This window comes from Lampris incognitus, chromosome 20 (genome assembly GCF_029633865.1).
Source record: "Lampris incognitus isolate fLamInc1 chromosome 20, fLamInc1.hap2, whole genome shotgun sequence".
In the NCBI taxonomy this organism is placed as follows: domain Eukaryota; kingdom Metazoa; phylum Chordata; class Actinopteri; order Lampriformes; family Lampridae; genus Lampris; species Lampris incognitus.
The window spans coordinates 16,603,403-16,623,165 of NC_079230.1; the positions used below are offsets into that span (position 1 = coordinate 16,603,403).

At 42.1% G+C, this 19,763-nt stretch overlaps 1 protein-coding gene across 1 annotated transcript; it reads right to left on the reverse strand.

Moving 5' to 3' along the window:
- Nucleotides 1–343: 343 nt before the first annotated feature.
- On the reverse strand, nt 344–14,723 carry LOC130130456 (uncharacterized). The gene is made up of 5 exons (XM_056300165.1): nt 14,708–14,723; nt 10,244–10,957; nt 9,976–10,095; nt 9,835–9,881; nt 344–469 (listed from the first exon to the last, which is right to left on the reverse strand). The coding sequence occupies exons 1-5, from the start codon at nt 14,721–14,723 to the stop codon at nt 344–346; spliced, it is 1,023 nt and encodes a 340-aa protein (XP_056156140.1).
- Nucleotides 14,724–19,763: the final 5,040 nt, after the last annotated feature.

A 19,763-nucleotide genomic window follows, 5' to 3' on the forward strand; every position in this document is an offset into this window, starting at 1 on the left:
TGAGGCAAAGGAAGGGTTTTTATTCATCATGTAGGTACTTTGAGCAAAGGCAGTTCTGAAAAAATAAAAATGAGCAAACAAGACACCCAACCCCAAACTGCTCCTGATGAGCTGGTTGTTACCTTGCATGGTTTACAACACATCGGCGTATGAATGTTTGTGTGTGTGCGTGGGTAAAATGTGAGACATTAATTGTAAAGCACTTTGGAAAAAAAGTGGTATATAATTGCAATCCATTTGTGGTATATAAATGCAATCGGGGAAGTTTTAAAATCATTCCAAAATCAACCAGTTACATTGTAACAAGTGCTTAACAATCAAGTGCAGAAAAACATGCCTTGGTCTACTGTCTTGAACTGGAGTACACACTGGTGGTGTACACACACTGCTCATTGCTGTTTGTCCCTCTGCTTGGCCTGTTGGTCTTTATATTTACAGCTGCATACTGGAGGTTGTCTGCATCCTGGTTCTGTTAAGAGAATTAAAAAGTACCCCACAATAACAGCATCTTAATATTGTTTGCATCAGAATAATATAAACAATTCATAAAATCTTTTATTGGTTGAAGTTTTAAGTTGTCATCACCTGTTCAGCCTTGAATGTGATTTTTCCTTAATTCATATCATCTTGTGTCATTTTATTTTTTTCAGCTGGAATGTGCTCTTTTAAGGTCAGCACTCACCGGTACATAAGTAGAGTGGCAAGTCAAATAACTCGATGGAAGGAGCACTTCCAGGAACTCCTCAATCACAACAGCACAGCTTAACCAGACATTGCCAGCCATATTCCCCAGAGTCCCATCACAGAAGACATTGGGGAATCTCTCACCATGACACAGGTTCAAGATGCCATCAGGAGCCTTAAAAACAACAAGGTTGCCGATCCAGATGCAATCCTAGCTGAGATCTTAAAGGAAGGTGGACCAGAGCTCCTGTACCACATCCACACTCTCCTCCTCAAGGTCTGGGAAAAAGAACTTACCTCAGACCTCAGGGATGCTCTAATAGTGGCCATATTCAAGAAAGGGGACAAGACGGAATGTGAAAACTACAGAGGCAATGACCGTCGCTGCTAAACAAATGCAAATCAACAGCTCTGATGGCGACGGGCGCGGCCAAACATCGGTACACAAAAGAGCCACTCATATCTGTGGCTCTGTTAGCGACAGGCGTTGGTAAACATCGGGACACAAAGAGCCATGGACATCTATAGCTCTGATAACAACTCCAAAGAGGATAAATTCTGAGTGTCTTCACCAGCCGAACTGAGGAAGCCTCTCGGATGAGAGGCGAAACGTTTTCACGGATATATACCAAGTCCAGTTGCACTTGATTCAACTCCTTTGGATAACCATGACCTGGATGAATAAGAACATTCACAGACATGTTGCAGAACAATTTGGGTCTGACACCCTTAAAATGGTGAGGGAATATGAGAGGATGGCTCGGAAGATTGCAGACTACAGAAACCACTTGCGATTCAATCTGAGATGCAGACAACACATGCTCATACCCACTAGCCTGCGCCTGTGTACCACAATGACAGGACATAGAGCAGACAGAATCATAGAGAAGGCACAGAATCAACTCTTGAATGAAACAGTGAGACAGGTCCATTTCACTATTGAAGGGCTGAAGGAGAAATCTGACCAACTACTCCAGCAAATGACATCCCACTTGTCTGGTGCAGTCTTGGAGAGGATCACTGATTTCACCAAGAAAGCCCAACTATCTCAACACCACAAAACCAAAGAAAGGCAGACAAGGAAGTTTCAAAACTTACAGCGACGAACCAACAATGCTAGCCAAGCAGATATACTTACCTGGAGACAAAAGACAGAACATCCCACACAAAACAGAACGCAGAACAGATGGATCAAGAATCTGTCGGACAAGGTACTTTCCCAATCAGAGAAGGAGATCTTAGCCAAAGGACTGAACTTCGCCATGACACCCAAACAAGTACCTATAGTTGACCTCATCACATTCACAGAATCAGCCATAAGGAAAAACAAGCTAACGGAAACCGAGGCAGAACAGCTTAGGTTAAAGGTATCAGCAGCTCTGTCCAATGCGAAACTCCCTCCTTCCAACCTAACCATGGAGGGAAGGAAAGCCGTGACAGCCCTGAGCAAGGATGAAAACATCACTATCCTTCCAGCAGATAAGGGGAGATGCACGGTTATCCTCAACACAACAGACTACCACATCAAGATCACGTCATTACTCAGCGACACCGACACCTATGAACCTCTGAGACGCAATCCTACTAGTGGTTACAAGAAGAGAATAATGGAGTACCTACAGAAACTACAGAAAGGAGGAAGCATTGATCGGATACAATATCACCATCTCGACCCACAAGATAACATTCCATGCATATATGGACTCCCTAAGATCCATAAAGATGGAGCCCCCCTCAGGCCCATCGTCAGCAGCATAAACTCGGTCACGTACAACATTGCCAAATATCTTGACCCGTTTAGTGGGCGAAACACCTCACCATATCCAAAACTCCATTGTCTTCGTGGACAAGGTCCAAGGCGTAAAACTGGAACTGGATGAAACCATGGTATCCTACGACGTGACCACATTATTCACCTGCATCCCAACCCTGGAGGCTTTGGAAACTGCGAGGCAACATTTGCTACGGGACGACACCCTCCACAATAAGACCAACCTCAGCCCAGACCAGATTTGCCAACTACTGGACCTTTGCCGGAACACTACATATTTCCAATTCAGGGGCCAGTTTTACAGACAGAAACACAGCTGTGCAATGGGCTCACCAGTATCGCCCATTGTGGCCAACTTATATATGGAAGAGGTAGAACACAGGGCCCTGAACTCCTGCAGAGGAACACCTCCGAGCCACTGGTTCAGATATGTGGACGACACATGGGTCAAAATCCAAACACAAGAGGTGCAAGCGTTTACCAAACACATCAACTCAGTGGACAAGAACATTAAGTTCACAAGGCAATACGTAAAGAACAACAGTTTGCCCTTCTTGGACTGTGACGTCCACACTGGGGAAGACAGGAGCCTCCACATTGGGGTTTACAGGGAACCTACACACACAGACCAATATCTACTCTTCGACTCACACCACCCTCTGGTACACAAACTGAGCGTCATCAGAACTCTGCAACACAGAGCTGACAATGTGCCCAGCAGCACTCAGGCCCAACGAGAAGAACACAAACACCTGAGGGGTGCTTTAAAAACCTGCGGCTACCCCAGTTGGACCTTTGTGAAAAGTGCAACACATTCCAAAAAGACCAACCAGGTGAGCGACGAGGAGAAAAGGAACAAAAGGAATAGCACAGTCATCCCGTATGTTTCTGGGGTCTCTGAGAAACTCAGGAGAATTTTCAACAAACACCGCATCCCGGTATACTTCAAACCCAGCAACACATTCCAACAAAGACTGGTTCATCCCAAAGATCGTGTACCACACACCCAAAAAGCAATCTGGTGTATGCCATACAATGCAATGAGGATTGCACTGACCTATACATAGAAGAAACCAAACAACCACTACACAAACGAATGGCCCAACACAGAAGGCCAGACTCCTCAGGACAAGACTCAGCAGTCTATCTGCACCTAAAGGAGAAGACACACTCCTTCGAGGACAGCAACGCACACATTTTGGACAGAGAAGATAGATGGTTTGAAAGAGGGGGAAGGAAGCTATCTATGTGAAACTGGAAAAACCATCCCTCAACAGAGGAGGAGGTCTGCGACACCACCTATCTCCCACTTACAATGCCGTCCTTTCATCTCTACCCAGGAGACTCAAGAAGCCTAGCCTCCAAGAACAACAGTCGGTCACTAACGGCTCCAACCACTCTCGTGACCACTGAACAATGAAGTCGGAACTAACACCCCCAACAACCGTCGCTGCTAAACAAATGCAAATCAACAGCTCCGATGGCGACGGGCGCGGCTGGACATCGGAGCACAGGAGAGCCACGCATATCAATAGCTCCGATAACGACGGGCGTGGCCAAACATCAGTACACAAAAGAGCCACTCATATCTATGGCTCTGTTAGCGACGGGCGTTGGTAAACATCGGGACACAAAGAGCCATGGAAATCTATAGCTCTGATAACGACTCCAAAGAGGATATATTCTGAGTCTCATCACCAGCCAGTCAGACTAGCTTCATCTAGACAGGAAGGCACAAACTGAGGAAGCCTCTTGGATGAGAGGCGAAACGTTTTCACGGATATATACCAAGTCCAGTTACACTTGATTCAACTCCTTTGGATAACCATGACCTGGATGAATGAGAACATTCACAGACATACAGAGACATCTCACTCCTGTCAACAACAAGCAAAGTCCTTGCTTGTGTCCTTGCAAACTGACTGCTACCACTGGCTGAGGAAGTATTTCCAGAACCCGTGTGGCTTCCGCCTATCCAAAGGTACAGAAGACATGATATTTACAGTATGCCAACTTCAGGAAAAATGCCGTGAACAAAGGCAGAATTTATAAATGGCTTTCATACACCTGACAAAGGCCTTTGACTCAGTAGACCGCCAGGCTCTGTGGAGCATTCTATTAAGATATGGCTGCCCTGACCAATACATCAGAATATTGAGGCTTCTACATCACAGCATGTCAGCCACAGTGCTCAGAAACAGAGACAGCAGCTCTGAGTCAGAGCCCTTCACTGTGGAAACAGGTCAAACAGGGATGCATCATTGCACCCACCCTGTTTGCCATCTGTATTGCTGCCATAATGAGGTGGAAAAGGCGTATGGTGAGTTGTATGAGAGGTTAGAATCTGCAGAAGGAGAAAAGGACTTGTACCAATTCGCTAGACAGAGGGACCAAGCTGGGAACGATGTGCAGCAGGTTAGGGCGATCAAGGATAGAGATGGAAATGTGCTGACAAGCGAGGAGAGTGTGCTGAAAAGGTGGAAGGAGTACTTTGAGGGGCTGATGAATGAAGAAAATGAGAGAGAGAGAGAAGGTTGGTTGATGTGGGGATAGTGAATCAGGAAGTGCGGTGGATTAGCAAGGAGGAAGTGAGGGCAGCTATGAAGAGTGGTTAGTCCCGATGACATACCTGTGGAGGCATGGATGTGTTTAGGAGAGATGGCAGTGGAGTTTTTAATTAGTTTTTTAACACAATCTTGGAAAGTGAGAGGATGCCTGAGTGGAGAAGAAGCATACTGGTACCAATTTTCAAGAATAAGGGCGATATGCAGAACTGTAGCAACTACAGAGGTATAAGGTTGACTGGTCACAGCATGAAAAGATGGGAAAAAGTAATAGAAGCTAGGTTAAGAGGAGAGGTGACGATTTGCGAGCAGCAGTATGTTTTCATGCCACGAAAGAGCACCACAGATGTGATGTTTGCTTTAAGAATGTTGGCTGAGAAGTATAGAGAAGGTCAGAAGGAGTTACATTGTGTCTTTGTGGATTTAGAGAAAGCATATGACAGGGTGCCGAGAGAGGAGGTGTGGTATTGTATGAGGAAGTTGGGAGGTGCAGAAAAGTATGTAGGAGTGGTGCAGGCTATGATATGTATGAGGGCAGTATGACAGTGGTGAGGTGTGTGGTTGGAATGACAGATGGGTGCAAGGTTGAGGTGGGATTACATCAAGGATTGGCTCTGAGCCCTTTCTTGTTTGCAATGGTGATGGACAGGTTGACGGACGAAATCAGGCAAGAGTCTCGTGGACTATGATGTCTGCGGGTGACATTGTGTTCTGTAGCAAGAGTAGGGTGCAGGTTGAGGAGAGCCTGGAGAGGTGGAGGTATGCACTGGAGAGAAGAGGAATGAAAGTCAGTAGGAGCAATGTGGAATACCTATGTGTGAACGAGAGGGAGGACAGTGGAATGGTCAGGATGCAAGGAGTAGAGGGGAGAAAGGCATATGAGTTTAATACTTGGGGTCAACTGTCCAAAGTAACGGGGGAGTGCAGAAGAGAGGTGAAGAAGAGAGTGCAGGCAGGGTGGAGTGGGAGGAGAAGAGTGTCAAGGAGTGATTTGTGACAGAAGAGTACCAGCAAGAGTTAAAGTGAAGGTTTACAAGATGGTTGTGAGACCAGCTATGTTATATGGTTTGGAGACAGTGGCACTGACGAAAAGACAGGACGCGGAGCTGGAGGTGGCAGAGTTGAAGATGCTAAGATTTTCATTGGGAGTGACGGAGAAGGACAGGATTAGGAACGATTATATTAGAGGAACCACTCAAGTTGGACAGTTTGGAGACAAAGCAAGAGAGGCAAGATTAAGATGGCTTGGACATGTGTGGAGGAGAGATGCTGGGTATATTGGGAGAAGGACACTGAATTTGGAGCTGTCAGGGAAGAGGAAAGGAGGAAGGCCAAAGAGGAGGTTTATGGATGTGGTGAGGGAGGACATGCAGGTGGCTGGTGTGACAGAGGAAGATGAAGAGGAAAGGAAGAGATGGAAACGGATGATCCGCTGTGGCGACTCCTAACGGGAGCAGGCGAAAGTAGTAGTAGTAGGAGTAGATTGAGGGTTCGTCTACGATGAGTATTTTCAAATGATAGGGTGCTATAAGGGTGCCTTTCTTCTACACTATCGCATATCTTTGGTTAACAGCTGAACATGCTAACCAATTGCACCACAGAGACTTCTATCGTGTATCTTTGTTAGATTGCCCTTACTTTTACGTTATGAATTTGTGATTTGATCTTCACTCTTATCATTTCCCTTTCTGCCATTGTATGTGTGAGGTTGTTTACAGTTTATATCTAGTTTGTATTGTTGTTGTCATGGTTGTTTTGTATTTTGTCTCTTCAAGGGGCAGTATCTACATGCCATGTGACCTAGGTACATGACCACCTCATGAGTTTTAAATTGCACACCTGTCGTCATTAGTCCTTATACCGTGACGAAGACTCTCTGAGTCGATACACATTGGTTTAATGATTTAATAAAGGATATTACTTCGTATCAGAGTGCCTTTTTAGACTGCCCCCAATACCATGGACTTCCATCACAAGTAAGTTGGACCGTCATTGTTTTTCAATTCTCAAACCAAGTTAAATTTAGTTTCGGCCTCTGATCGATTTTCTTTGTGCGTGGTGCACAGCTTTCACAAAAATACTTCGTAGAAATGCTCTTTATAATCATATATGCACCACAACTTAGAACCATAAAGGCTCAGGCTTCATGCTGCACCATCTAGCAGCCTATACTTGTGTCCACTTGTCTGTTCATTACCTATATGAACACCAATATGAATTAACAGTAATCGTAGAGCTGATTGTCTGATCACCTATAATATATAACTTTTCAAAGGAAAGTTGTTTTGCTCAGTGTCTGGTTTAAATAACAAGCTGTCACTCCATGGAAAATACATTCCGCCACTGTTCTGTGTTTTGTAAACCTGACGGATAGCTAGACGACAGATTGCTAAAAACAAAATGAAGTGTTCATATCCTAATAGCGCACAAAATTGCAAAAAGGTAAAATAAAATAAAAAGTAGAACAAGAATATAGCCTATAATACAAAATATATTAATAATGAAAAGTACCTTCTTAAATTGGAAAATTATTTCAAGAATTATATGGGAAGTTAAAGTAAGAAGTGCATCTTCAGTGGTACAGACATATATGTAGACAGAATGAAAGAAGGTGTGTGGGGTTTATGCATGTAGTATCATTTAAGGTGCTTTATAATAGTTTTAAGAAAAGTGCTATTTAAACACTTCGCCTTCTTCATCTACTTTGGCTTGTTGTAAGAAACAAAAGGTTAAGAAACCATGGACCCAAAGTCTTAGCTTGGGTTGGTACCCCAAAATAGAGACGTGCGCCCCTGTGTGTACCTCATGCACAAAATCAGGAATCAGGGACATTTGTTTGGCATTTCATGTCATCTGCTTGCATACATGAAATGAAATGTTATATCGTTTCCCCCAGCCCACAGCAGTGCAACACAAAGACAAGAACACATATCCAAAACATACAACACATATATCCGAACTATAAAAACTACAAAAATAAATACATCCAACATATAAAAAAAAAACAATTTTTTTTACTGTCCAATAGAGCGAATGCTCGCTAGGATGACTGTCGGAAATGCCGGTCTGCATGAGCTAGCAGTTAGCTTATAGCCTGCCCCACTTCCGCATCCTGTCAGACTGCCCTCAGTGTTTCCCTTTCAGGCACAGCTCCGGGCAGGGCTGTGGTCCTGGGGCCCACCGAACGCAGCAGACCAGGCCCCTCCAGCTGATCCAACGCTAGCTCTCCCAGCAAGACACCCTCAACACACCTTCCCGCACTCCACATGACGACACCAAAAACACAGTCAACGCCAAGTGAGGCCACCGCCAGACTGCCCTCGGTGTTATCGGAACTGCCTGTCTGCATGGACTAGCAGTTAGCTTAGCCTGCCCCATTTCCGCGTCCTGTCAGACCACCGTTGGTGTTTCCTGTTCGGGCACAGCTCTGGGTAGGGCTGCGGTACCCAGGCCCACAGGATGCAGCAGACCAAGCTGCCCCAGCCGATCCAGTGCCATCTCTACCAGCCATCATATGAAGACACAAACTCAGATGCAGATGTGGGCAAAGACACTGCATGGACGGCACTGGGTGAGAACGCCGCAAACGTAAGTTGGCGCCGCCATTTTTACACACCGGCACTGGGTGAGGCCACTGCAAACGTGAGTTTGCGCCGCCATCCTTCCACATCAAAAGTGGAACATGTGACCTTATATCTCAAAAACCAAAAAAAAAATTTGTAACTGTTACAATCTCTACCAAGCTGACTTGGGTCCAAACTTCCCTTTCAGTGCTGACTGAACAGGTGGAAGAAACTAAAAAAAGGGTGAATGCAAATGAAGATAATATTGAAGTTGCTACCAACTCGTTCACAGAAACGGAAAAGACTATAGTCAAAAGTAACAATGGTGGAGTGAGCTTTTATCTTTTAGCAATGTTCATTTGTTCGAACAGATGGATTAACATAGTTCATATAAATTAAAGAATTATTTTTATGTTTACTCTACTGTATCATCCATCCATCCATCCATTATCCAAACCGCTTATCCTAATCAAGGTTGTGGGATGCTGGAGCGTATCCCAACAGTCATTGAGCGACAGTCGGGAAACACCCTGGACAGGCCACCAGTCCATCACAGGGCCAACACATTGACACCTAGGGACAATTTAGTAAAGCTGATTCACCTGACCTACATGTCTTTGGACTGTGGGAGGAAACTGGAGCACCTGGAGGAAACCCACGCAGACACAGGGAAAACATGCAAACTCCACACAGAGGATCACCAGGATGACCCCCAAGGTTGGACAACCCCAGGGTTCAAACCTAGGACCTTTTTGCTGTGAGGCGACCACGCTAACCACTGTGCCACCATGCTGCCTTCTACTGTATCATGTATTTTTTGTATTTCTAGAATTTATATTGTGATTACTAATTAAGAGGTAGGTTATTAAATGAATGAAATTTCCAGTACAAAAAAAGGTAAAACAGACACTAGTTGACACTAGCAGCTGGTGCCACTAGTGTCAACTTAAGGCTAGATGCCATTTGTGTTGGGGTTTTATGTTGAAATGAATAGGAACGTCCTACTTGACTTGGATCAGCTGGTGCCGGTGTAGGCTGGCCTTTACTATGACTAGTAATGTATTCTGCTGCTTTATGCTTTTATCTTTATTTGATGGTTAACAAACAGGATAAAATGTTTTGAAGTGATGGTTAACTAACAAGATAAAACTTGAAAATGTGCCAAAAAATGAAATTGATGGACAGAGATATTGTTCCGCATATCAGTGCATACATTCAGTTGAGAAACTTTGTCTAAATATGAAATACTCACCCCTATGTTCCAGCAGTGGCAGCAAAAATTCTTGGTTGAGTTTGGCTCTGAAATAATGGACAGAATAAACAACTTTGTTATCCCTCGTTGTCTTGAAACACCATTTTCTGTGACTACACATGATCAAATACAAAGAATTACCTGGGCAATGACGACACTTTCTTCTTCTCATCTTGAGCACACAGTAAGACAGGACAACAGCCAGAACCGATGTGAATCCTAACACCATGCCCATGAAATACACCAAGACGAGAGATTCCTCTGCACATGTGGAGATTAAGCCATCAATATACTTTGCTAAATTGCAGTTGTTTTGCTTGTTAAAGTAAATCTTGATATTTTGCCTTTTCCCTGAATAAAGGAGGAAACTCTTAATTTAGGAGAAAGCATCTACCAAAATGTGACTTACCTTTAAAACTTATCTTGGTCCCATTTCCAAAGAGAATTTCTCCACAAGAGACCACAGCACAGTAATAAGTCCCAGCATCAGAACTAGTTAAGTTGTTCTTCGATAAATTGTAGAAACAGGTCAGTGTTTTTGTCTCAGCTCTCCTCTCACACTTACTGTTCTTGACTCCATTGGTGTAAATAACTCCAGGATGAGATTTTGCAGAGCTGGTGAACCAGTACACATTTACTTCTCCATTACAGATCTCAGTATGCACGGTGCAGTTCAGAGTCACAGAGTCTCCTGGCTGGACCCATTCAGACACTGGCTGGTGGACGATAGCTTGGATTCCTGAACCTGAGCCTTTTACATTGAGAATCATTCCCTTTCCAAGTTCATAGGAATAGCCATTGAAATAGCCACCTGCACAATAATAAGTAGCTGAATCTGAAAGACTCAAATTTGAGATTTTCAAGTGATTACTACAATTTCCTGTTTCCACAATAAAACGCAGATTATCCTTGAATTCATCATGTAAACTGGCATAATCATTCTCATGACTACAAAAGGTGGATATGAGCTGTGGTTTCTGTCCCAATGTTTGTTTGTACCAGTAAAAATATAGGGCTTTACTTCCACGGGTACATCTCAAAGTCACATTTTCACCAACATTAACTGATTTAAGACCGCTTTCTTGATGCACAAAGGAGGAAATTCCCAGAGATGTTACATGAACTGCAGTAAAAAAGAGAGCAGTCAATTACACGATTAATTCTTATGTTATCAAAGAGGTTTTATATATATATATATATATATATATATACACACACACGCACACACCATATAATACATTAAAAATATGTGCAGATCAACAAAGTTCTAAAAATATACAGCATACAGTCTTAAAAGATTCAACTTACTGATTCTGATCCTGAATAGCAATATCAGATGAAAAAAAAACGTTGATGGTGTCGTCATGGTGTTTGTGTTGAATGGGAAGGATCCTCATGTGGTTTACCTCTCTTAAGAGACAAGGTTCTGTTTGATTGGTTAGTGAGAACTGTTTGATTTTGAATACCTTATTTAGGCAACATATAACGCTTGTTCCTTATCCTCATAGACCAAAGACGTGTATTGTCTTTAGACATAATCTCTCCAACCCGGTCAACACCAAGATTAATGGTCAGGAGGTTGAAATTGTTGAGTCATACAAGTACTCTGGCGCTGTAATTGACAAACAAGCTGAACTGTGATTGTAATACCAATTTGCTATGCAAAAAAACCCCAGTAGTGCCTTTTTCGTCTGAGGAAGCTGGTTAAAATCACTGTCGACAGGTCCCTAATGACCTTGTTCATCTTTTATTGAATCAGTTATTACTTTTTCTTTTATCGTTTGATATGCCTCTCTCAATCTTAAACAGAAAAATGCACTAACAAAGGTGCTCAAGGTCTTCAGTAGTATCACAGGTACCCAACAGAAAAGTCTGTTTGATTTATATAACAAGCCGATGTTAAGGAAAGCAGAATCCATCCTGTCTGACAGCACCCACCCCCTGCACCTATATATATATAGAGAGAGAGAGAGAGAGAGAGAGAGAGAGAGAGAGAGAGAGAGAGAGAGAGGGTGTGTTTCAGACCTTGGTTCCCACTTCAAATACCCAGTAGTCAAAACCAGTAGATACAAACACTCCTTCATTCCCTCAGCCATTTCATTGCTAAACTCCAATAGTAAGAGGTAATGCCAGCTCCACCTTGATAAACAATGTTAAAGTTGTTTACTGTTGCGTTGCTTTTCATTGGCTTTGTTCCCCTCACTACATGTTGTATTTATTAGGGGTCCAAGCAATGACAGCTGCGGAACCCTATTGTTTTTATAAGGATTATTATATTATTATTATTGTTGTTGTTGTTTCTGCGTCTTCTTCCCTAAAAGTGTCTGGGCAGCAAAAACTTTACGTTGCACAGATACCAAACTTGGTAGATCTAGGTTCCAGACCTGTTTACGATCTTACAGAAGAGATAGTACCGCAACACACCTCTAGGGGGCACTACAATAAGTACATTTACGTTTTGGGTCATATCTCGGGCTCTGTATGGAATTTTTAAGAAATTATTTTCTCCTCTGATCCATTGAAAGCTCCCGAATCTAACACACACATTCCCGCAAATTTCCGCCTACAAAATTGTCCCGCCATTAAAAAAAAAAACCAAGTGAAATTAAAATGAAATAGTTTGAGGCTGTTCATCAGATTCTCATGAAATGTGGTCTGCATCATCTCCACACGATGCTGATAGAAAGTTGTTAAAAGAATTTTGATATGCCTTTCCATTTCGAAATTACATGTCAAACAAAATTTAAGGTGTGATCCATAGTGATTCTATTGCCTATATCTTGTGATATGATTGTTCAAACTTAACGAAACTTGTTAAGCACAATCACCACAACATTCTTTGGAAGCCCACCAAATTTTGTGAAATTTCATCCATAGGGGGCGCTACAACTGACACATGTCATATCTCAAAAACCGCTTAAACTAAACGTAGTGGCAGTCCTGGCTGTTGCAAACATTGATCCGTATTCAGATACTGCAATTTGAAATAAGCGTGTATAATTTGGTTGTTTAATTTGATCCAATTTAATGAGACACAACGATATATTTTTTGGTATGTGCAAACTTAATTGTCCAATAAAAATTCCTATTCTGAACTATAGTATAATTTCACATCCACCAAAGTTACTTTTCAGTGAACCATAATTGGCCTCTGTAAATATTAACAAAAGTTAAAGTCGACACACCTGGTCAAAGTTAATCTATTCCTATCTATATATAAGAAGTAAGGCAACATATTTGTTGTCTCCATGGAGACATAGGTTCATCCTCAAAGTTTATAGTGGGGAATTGGGGGGGGGGCAGCCCGGGAACCGCCACAGCCGGGACGCGAACCCGTGTTTCCCACTCCGCAGACGACAGCGTTAATCAGTCGACTAAAGGGTCCAACCCGTTTGGCAAGGACCAACGTGTCTAATCCATGTACGTTACATTATGTTAGCTGATTTGCTCACTGCCTGTTTTTCAGTAAATGTAGCAAACTTATTTTATCATGATGTTTTGTGCATCACAAAGCAATACATTTAACATGATAGGAACTATAAATGAAAACCTTATTTACCAATACATAGTACAAGGTCTTGTGTGTGTGTGTGTGTGTGTGTGTGTGTGTGTGTGTGTGTGTGTGTGTGTGTGTGTGTGTGTCGCGAAGACACAGACCATTTCCCCCGCACTTAACCCCACTGTAGGAGCCTAAATGCAGTTTATTGGTAAAATATAAGATAGTGTAACGTGCATGGATAAGTAGATATGTTGGTCCTTGACTAACGGATCGGACCCTTTAGTCGACTGGTTAACGTTGTCGCTTGCGGAGCGGGAGACATGGGTTGGCGTCCCGACCATGGCGACTGTCTCCCGGACTGCTTCCCGAATTCGCTACAATATAAATGTTTGACTAATTTGCATGCAATGATTTACAGTTCATATTTACAGTAATGCACTAATTGTCTGATCCTTAAATTACAAGGTCTGTGAATAATGTACAAGATCTCATTTTTTGTTCATTTCTAATATTTGGAAATAGGTGACTAATAGTTACTTCCTAGTAACCGCGCACTTTCAGTTGTCTTTTGATACTCTCGCGAGGCGAGTTGGAGAAGAACGGGGGGGGTGTAGTCAGGCAAGGAGGGGGTGGAGTCAGACAAGGAGGGGTGGAGTCAGGTACGGAGGGGGTGGAGTCAGGCAAGGAGGGGGTGGAGTCAGGCAAGGAGAGAATGGAGCGCACAGTTTTTTGACCTCTCGGTCTCCTTTTCTTATTCAACCTTTTTTCCCCCGCTAATGAACACTCATTCTGTACCAAATAGTTCTTGTGTCGAAGTAAACAGTTAAACATAACAGAGTGGCCCGGTGGATTTTTTTTATTTTTCCTGATGTGGACGCGGACGACGGGAGTCGTTAGAGCGTCAAGCTAAGGCGCCGTTCTTTGGAAACTGACGTTAATAGTAAAAAACAACAGCGAGCTCCTCGCGGACTAATGGAGTTCGGAACGGCCTGACTCGAAATGGACTACGGAAGAAGGAAACTGCACGGACATCGCGGTGGTTTCGGGAAAAGAAGACGACAAACTGTAAGTCGTATCTTTCCTTGCTTCGCCACGGGTTGTTAATTAAAGCCAGCCTACGAGGACGACATTGCGGTGGTTGAGTGTGCCGCGGTTTTATACATTTAAAAAAAAAAGAGACGTTGTTCGGCTAAAGGAAGAAGTGGAACGCGTGTTATGTGTGAAGCCCATTCTACGGTGCTTCGGCGTTTTTACTAATTAAGTGGAACATTTCGCTTGTCATGGATGAACAAGACGGGGGGGGGGGCGGATAGTAAAACATAGCCGCAAGCGGCGATTGACGGGGTCCGGGCAGTATTGCAGCTGCCCACCAACCTTGTAGCGGCCCCATGCGTCCGATCTGTTTCGTATTTGGTACATGGCTTCTATGTGCCATAAAAAATTGGCCTGCCAAGTTTCATGAAGATCGGCCATTCACACTAGCAAATATTAACTACCTAATTGGGATTGGCTGTTTGGCGGCCATTTTTGTAATCCAGCCAATCGGCACTTTAGGCAATATAGCCAACTGGGTCCAAGTATAAGTATACCAAATTTCAGATTTTTAGCTCAAGCGATTTTTGAGAAATTGACATGTGTCAGTTGTAGCGCCCCCTGTGGTCGAAGTTTCACAAAATTTGGCATGCTTCCAAAGAATGTTGTGATTGTGCGTGACACGTTTCGTTAAGTTTGGACAGTCACATCACTAGATGTAGGCAATAGAATCACTATGGACCCGCACCTTAAATTTTTATTGACATGTAACTTCGAAGGACATATCAAAATTCTTTTAACAAGTTTTTATCAGCATTGTCTGGAGATGACAAATACCAAATTTCATGCAAATCGGATGAACAGCCTCTGACTAGTTCATTTTACTTTCACTTTCGGTTTTGGGAAAATGGCGGGAAAATGTTGCAGGCGGAAATTGGCGAGAATGGGCTCGACCCTGAGAGCAGGATAAGCGGTTAAGACAATCGATGGGTAGATGGATGGGTGCGTTAGATTCGGGAGCTTCCAAGCTCTTTCTTGAACACCTCCACACCTTATGGTATCAATAAAAATGTTTTGCTTCTATGCACCGCCTTTGTGCACTGCTTGTTGACACCTATGTCCTATCGGACTTGAATCTAGTTTGGTTTTTTTTTTTACACTTAATTGACCTTTCGCAAAGTACCGCCCCAGAACGGTGCTTGTCCAATCCTACCTTAGCAACGGCCCATCAAGCTTTCAAACACACAGCAAAATGCTGAAACGGTGTGCCTATGGGATCTGCAAATCGGATACTAGATATCTGAAAAGTTTGGAGGGGGTGTACTTTTCTTTCCCTTCCCGAAACCCAGAACGCAAGAAGCGCAATGTCGGCAATAGATTTCGCAGTATAGCAGACCCCTTGGCCGGCTTAATCCATCCAAAATCAACAAAAATACCCGTTTGCTCCAAGCTAAGCTTGCTACTAGCTATTATTGATAGCTAATACAGCTAACGTATTATTACTGTTACTTTTACCCACACAATGCGCTGATTTCTTCCTTCATGTTTTGGTGTTTTCCGGCTACTTCCTGGATAGTTCTGGCATGCTTGACGGGCATAGCAACAGTAACTAAGGGGGGCGGGACTTGGCGAAAGGTCAATTGCATGGTCGCCTCCTGACTAGATCCTTGCTTGTGTCGTATTAACTCTCAGATGTATGTCGCTTTGGATAAGAGCGTCTGCTAAATCAAAGTGTGTGTGTGTGTGTGTGTGTGTGTGTGTGTGTGTGTGTGTGTGTGTGTGTGTGTGTGTGTGTGTGTGTGTGTCCAGTGAATTTAGAAATAACAGTAAAAACTTCAATGAATAAAATGTAAGATGACATTTAACAAACAGGATTAAAAATCAAATCTGTCACTGCGATAAAACAAGGCAAAAAAAAGACAGAAATAAGAGAACTAAGGATAAAACAATAGAAAACTTTTGCTATGTACGTATGTTATGCTTTGTAACTAAAAGCTGTGCTCCTGCCCATATTTTTTTTCTTACAGTTATAGTATCCAAAATCAAGTGAGAGTGCTTAATGAGTGAGAACCCTCATCAGTTAATTAGCTCACTTCATCTAGGAAACAGCACATATTTAGTGTGAATGCTGGGCATTCACACTATTGCTTTGTAGTTCTTTATTTATTTATTTTTCTTCCGCCCATTTTTTGACATTTTGTAGCTCCTTCATACGTTTAGCTACTAAAACCATTCAACTATCAAAATGTTCATCTCATTAAGGACATTGTTGTTCCCCTTTCAGATTTTTCATACCTTTTGAACTTTTTGAAATATTCAACTTTTTTCAGCCATTTTTTGAATGGGAGTCAATGGGGGACTTTTGCAACCTTTCCACCTCTTTTACTCCTTCATACTTTTAGCCACTGAAACAATTCAGGTATCAAAATGTTCATCTCTTTAAGCCCATTTTTTTAAATCTTTTATACTTTTAGACATATTAAGCTTTTTCTACTTTTTCAAAACAATGGAAGTCTATGGGGAAAGGTTGAAACCCTCATCACCTTTGAACTGTATCTCCTCCTTTATTTTTTTGAGCTAGAAACCCCATTTAAAGCTTAAACAGTTCAGGACATTCAGCTCTTTCAGAATCCTGTTCAGATTTTTAAAATATTTTATAGTTTTTGAACAATTCAGCTCTAAAGTTTAACAATTCTGCCATACACTTTGCCTGTTAGAATGTTCAGTCCTATTGTGACATCACATATCAATTTGAAACTCAACTTCCAGCCTAATTAGTGTGAATGCTGGGCATTCACACTATTGCTTTGCAGTTCTTTATTGGTGGCACCACTTCCACTTTTTCATACTTTAAACTACAGAAACCATTCAACAATCAAACTATTTATGTTTTTAGCACATTATGGCAAATTTTTCAGTTTTTTATACCTTTAAAACTTTTAAAATATTCAGCCATTTCACATTTCAGTTTCCAGGTATTTCAGGTAGGCTAGTGACTTTCTGACTTTTCCTATTTATCCATTTTCAGCAATGCTTTTCGCGATTTCTTTCAGCAGCTCAGCATTCACACGATTTTTCTGTGGAAAAGCATTTTTCTAGTTCTTGTTGTTTTCGTTGTACCTGGGGTAACTGAGTTCATTTTTACATCACCTATAAGAGTTGAGGTTTCCCCACATAAAACTGAGCCAAGCTGTAAGGCTTCATTCTTTCTGTTTTTTTCTCTTGCTGTAGCAAGCAGTGATTTTAAATAATATTTGTGTTTCTAAGGTGTTTGGTTATGGAATCAAGCAACAAAGTAAAGATCAATACATGATACATATGAAAACAGGTGTACAATCAAAATTGGCAGCTGAACAACTCTTGTCAAATGATCAGTGGAACACCAGGAACACAAGGCATGATGTTTTCAGAAGCCATCTCAATTCAAAAACAAAGTCCAGATCACAAAGTTGCTCACACAAACACAATTCGAAGTGATTTTATACATTTTGTATCCAAAGTGGCATGTTTTATTGAGAACACTTAGAAATTTGGACAATTAGTTTAGCTAGTCTCTCATCTGAGAGTTGACTGAATTTATTTCACAAGCTTGCAATTTGTTTATTCAACTGGTAATGAAAACTTTGGATGTGAAATGAAATGCAAGAGAACGAAAACACAGATTTTGAAATGACACTCTACGATCAATAGTTGCTCAGAAAATATACAGCTAAAAGCTGAGCAAATGTAGTAGTAGCCATTTCGTTTGTTAAGACGCCAAGCAGATATGTTGTGTCTTACAAATAAAAAGTTAAAAACATGAAGGGCTGATTGATATGCTGTGCCCTAAAACACCACGCACCCTTTTCAAGCGTACTTGGAAGGTTGCACTATGGTCAGGCATCTCCCACCTGCCGTTACTAAACAACCATAACCAACCAGCACTGAACACAACTCAAATAACTTAAGTAATTTATCATTTAAGATAGACTACCTAAAATAATGGATTGCCATTGCAGTAAAACCCTCACAGTAGTTTTACTGATTGATCTTGGAGTAGAAGAGAAAAAAAACTGCCATGTCTTGCATCCCATTCTGCAAGCCCACAAGAAATACAGAGAATATCACCAGGTGATACACGAACATTGTTTGGATGATGAACGATTTATGGCCTATTTCAGGCTTGACAGAGAGCAGTTTGATTTGTTGACAAAGATTGGCCAGAGTATCACAAGACACAGCCTCAGCCATGTGACAATATCTCCGGCACAACGGTTGTGCAGCTATCTGTCTGAAGTATTCTAAAGAAACCTAATCTGGATCCTCTGTCCTTAACCAACTACAGACCAATCTCCAAATTGACTTTTTTTTCCCTAAGGTCTGAAGAACATAATTTCATCTCAGCAGATGTCTTTTATGAATACTAATAGTGTTTTTAACAGTTTCCAGTCTGGTTTTAGAGCATTTCATACTACAGTGACAGGGACACCAATGACCTACCGCTGACTGCAGACAGAGGTGACTGCTCGATTTTAGCTCGTTTAGACTTAAGTGCTGGCTTTGACACACTCGATCACAGTATCCTCTTACATTGCTTGGAGACTCCAGTAGGCATCAAGGGCTCGGCTCTTAGTTTATTGCACTCATACCTCTCCAACAGAACCTTTTCTGTTTTTCTGGGTAACTCTACTTCCTCGATGGCTCAGTTGAGTTGTGGTGTCTCTCAAGGCTCAGTTCTTGACCCCCTCTGTTTTCTATATACATGCTGCCTCTTGGCCAGGTTATTCAAAATCATGATTTGTTTTACCATTGTTATGCTGACGATACTCAATTATACATACTACTAAAGCCCACAGATCCTAGCAGCCTAGCAAATCTCACAACTTGCGTCTCGGATATTACATCCTGGATGTCCCAAAATGTTATTAAATTTAATGATGATGGCTCTGGGGTCATTCTGTTTGGTCCCCCAAATTCCATCAGCCCTTTTGGTACTAATCTTAATGGTCTGTCAAATAGTCTTAAGCAGGCTGGTAGGAATCTGAGGGTAAAATTCGATGCTAATCTCTGTTTGATAATCACGTCAAAAATGCTCAACCATGCCTCTCTGAAGTTTAAATTGTTTAAAAATAGTATTATAGTTGTTAAAATGTTAATTTTTGTGTCAGTCGTTTCCTAATAGGCATACTAACATATGCAATACATTAATATCTCAGTTGGGTATTTATCTTGACAGAATATAGAGTTTAAAAACCGGTGGTCATTTTGACCGCCCATGGTCGTTTTGGGTAGGAGTGAAATCCCGGTCATTCTAGTGCTAGGAAGCGTTGGATGATGGTCTGTAGGATGACTTTGGGGACCAAGAAGAGGAAGACAGTGAAGGAAGAGCCCTTTGGGTAGGAGTGAAATCCCGGTCATT

What these genes read in the sequence shown, in the direction of transcription:
- LOC130130456 (XM_056300165.1), bottom strand. An exon ending in GACCAAGATAAGTTTTAAAG is followed by an intron (nt 10,096 to 10,243) that starts GTAAGTCACATT and finishes CCACATGTGCAG; the next exon opens with AGGAATCTCTCGTCTTGGTG. An exon ending in AAAGTGTCGTCATTGCCCAG is followed by an intron (nt 9,882 to 9,975) that starts GTAATTCTTTGT and finishes CCATTATTTCAG; the next exon opens with AGCCAAACTCAACCAAGAAT.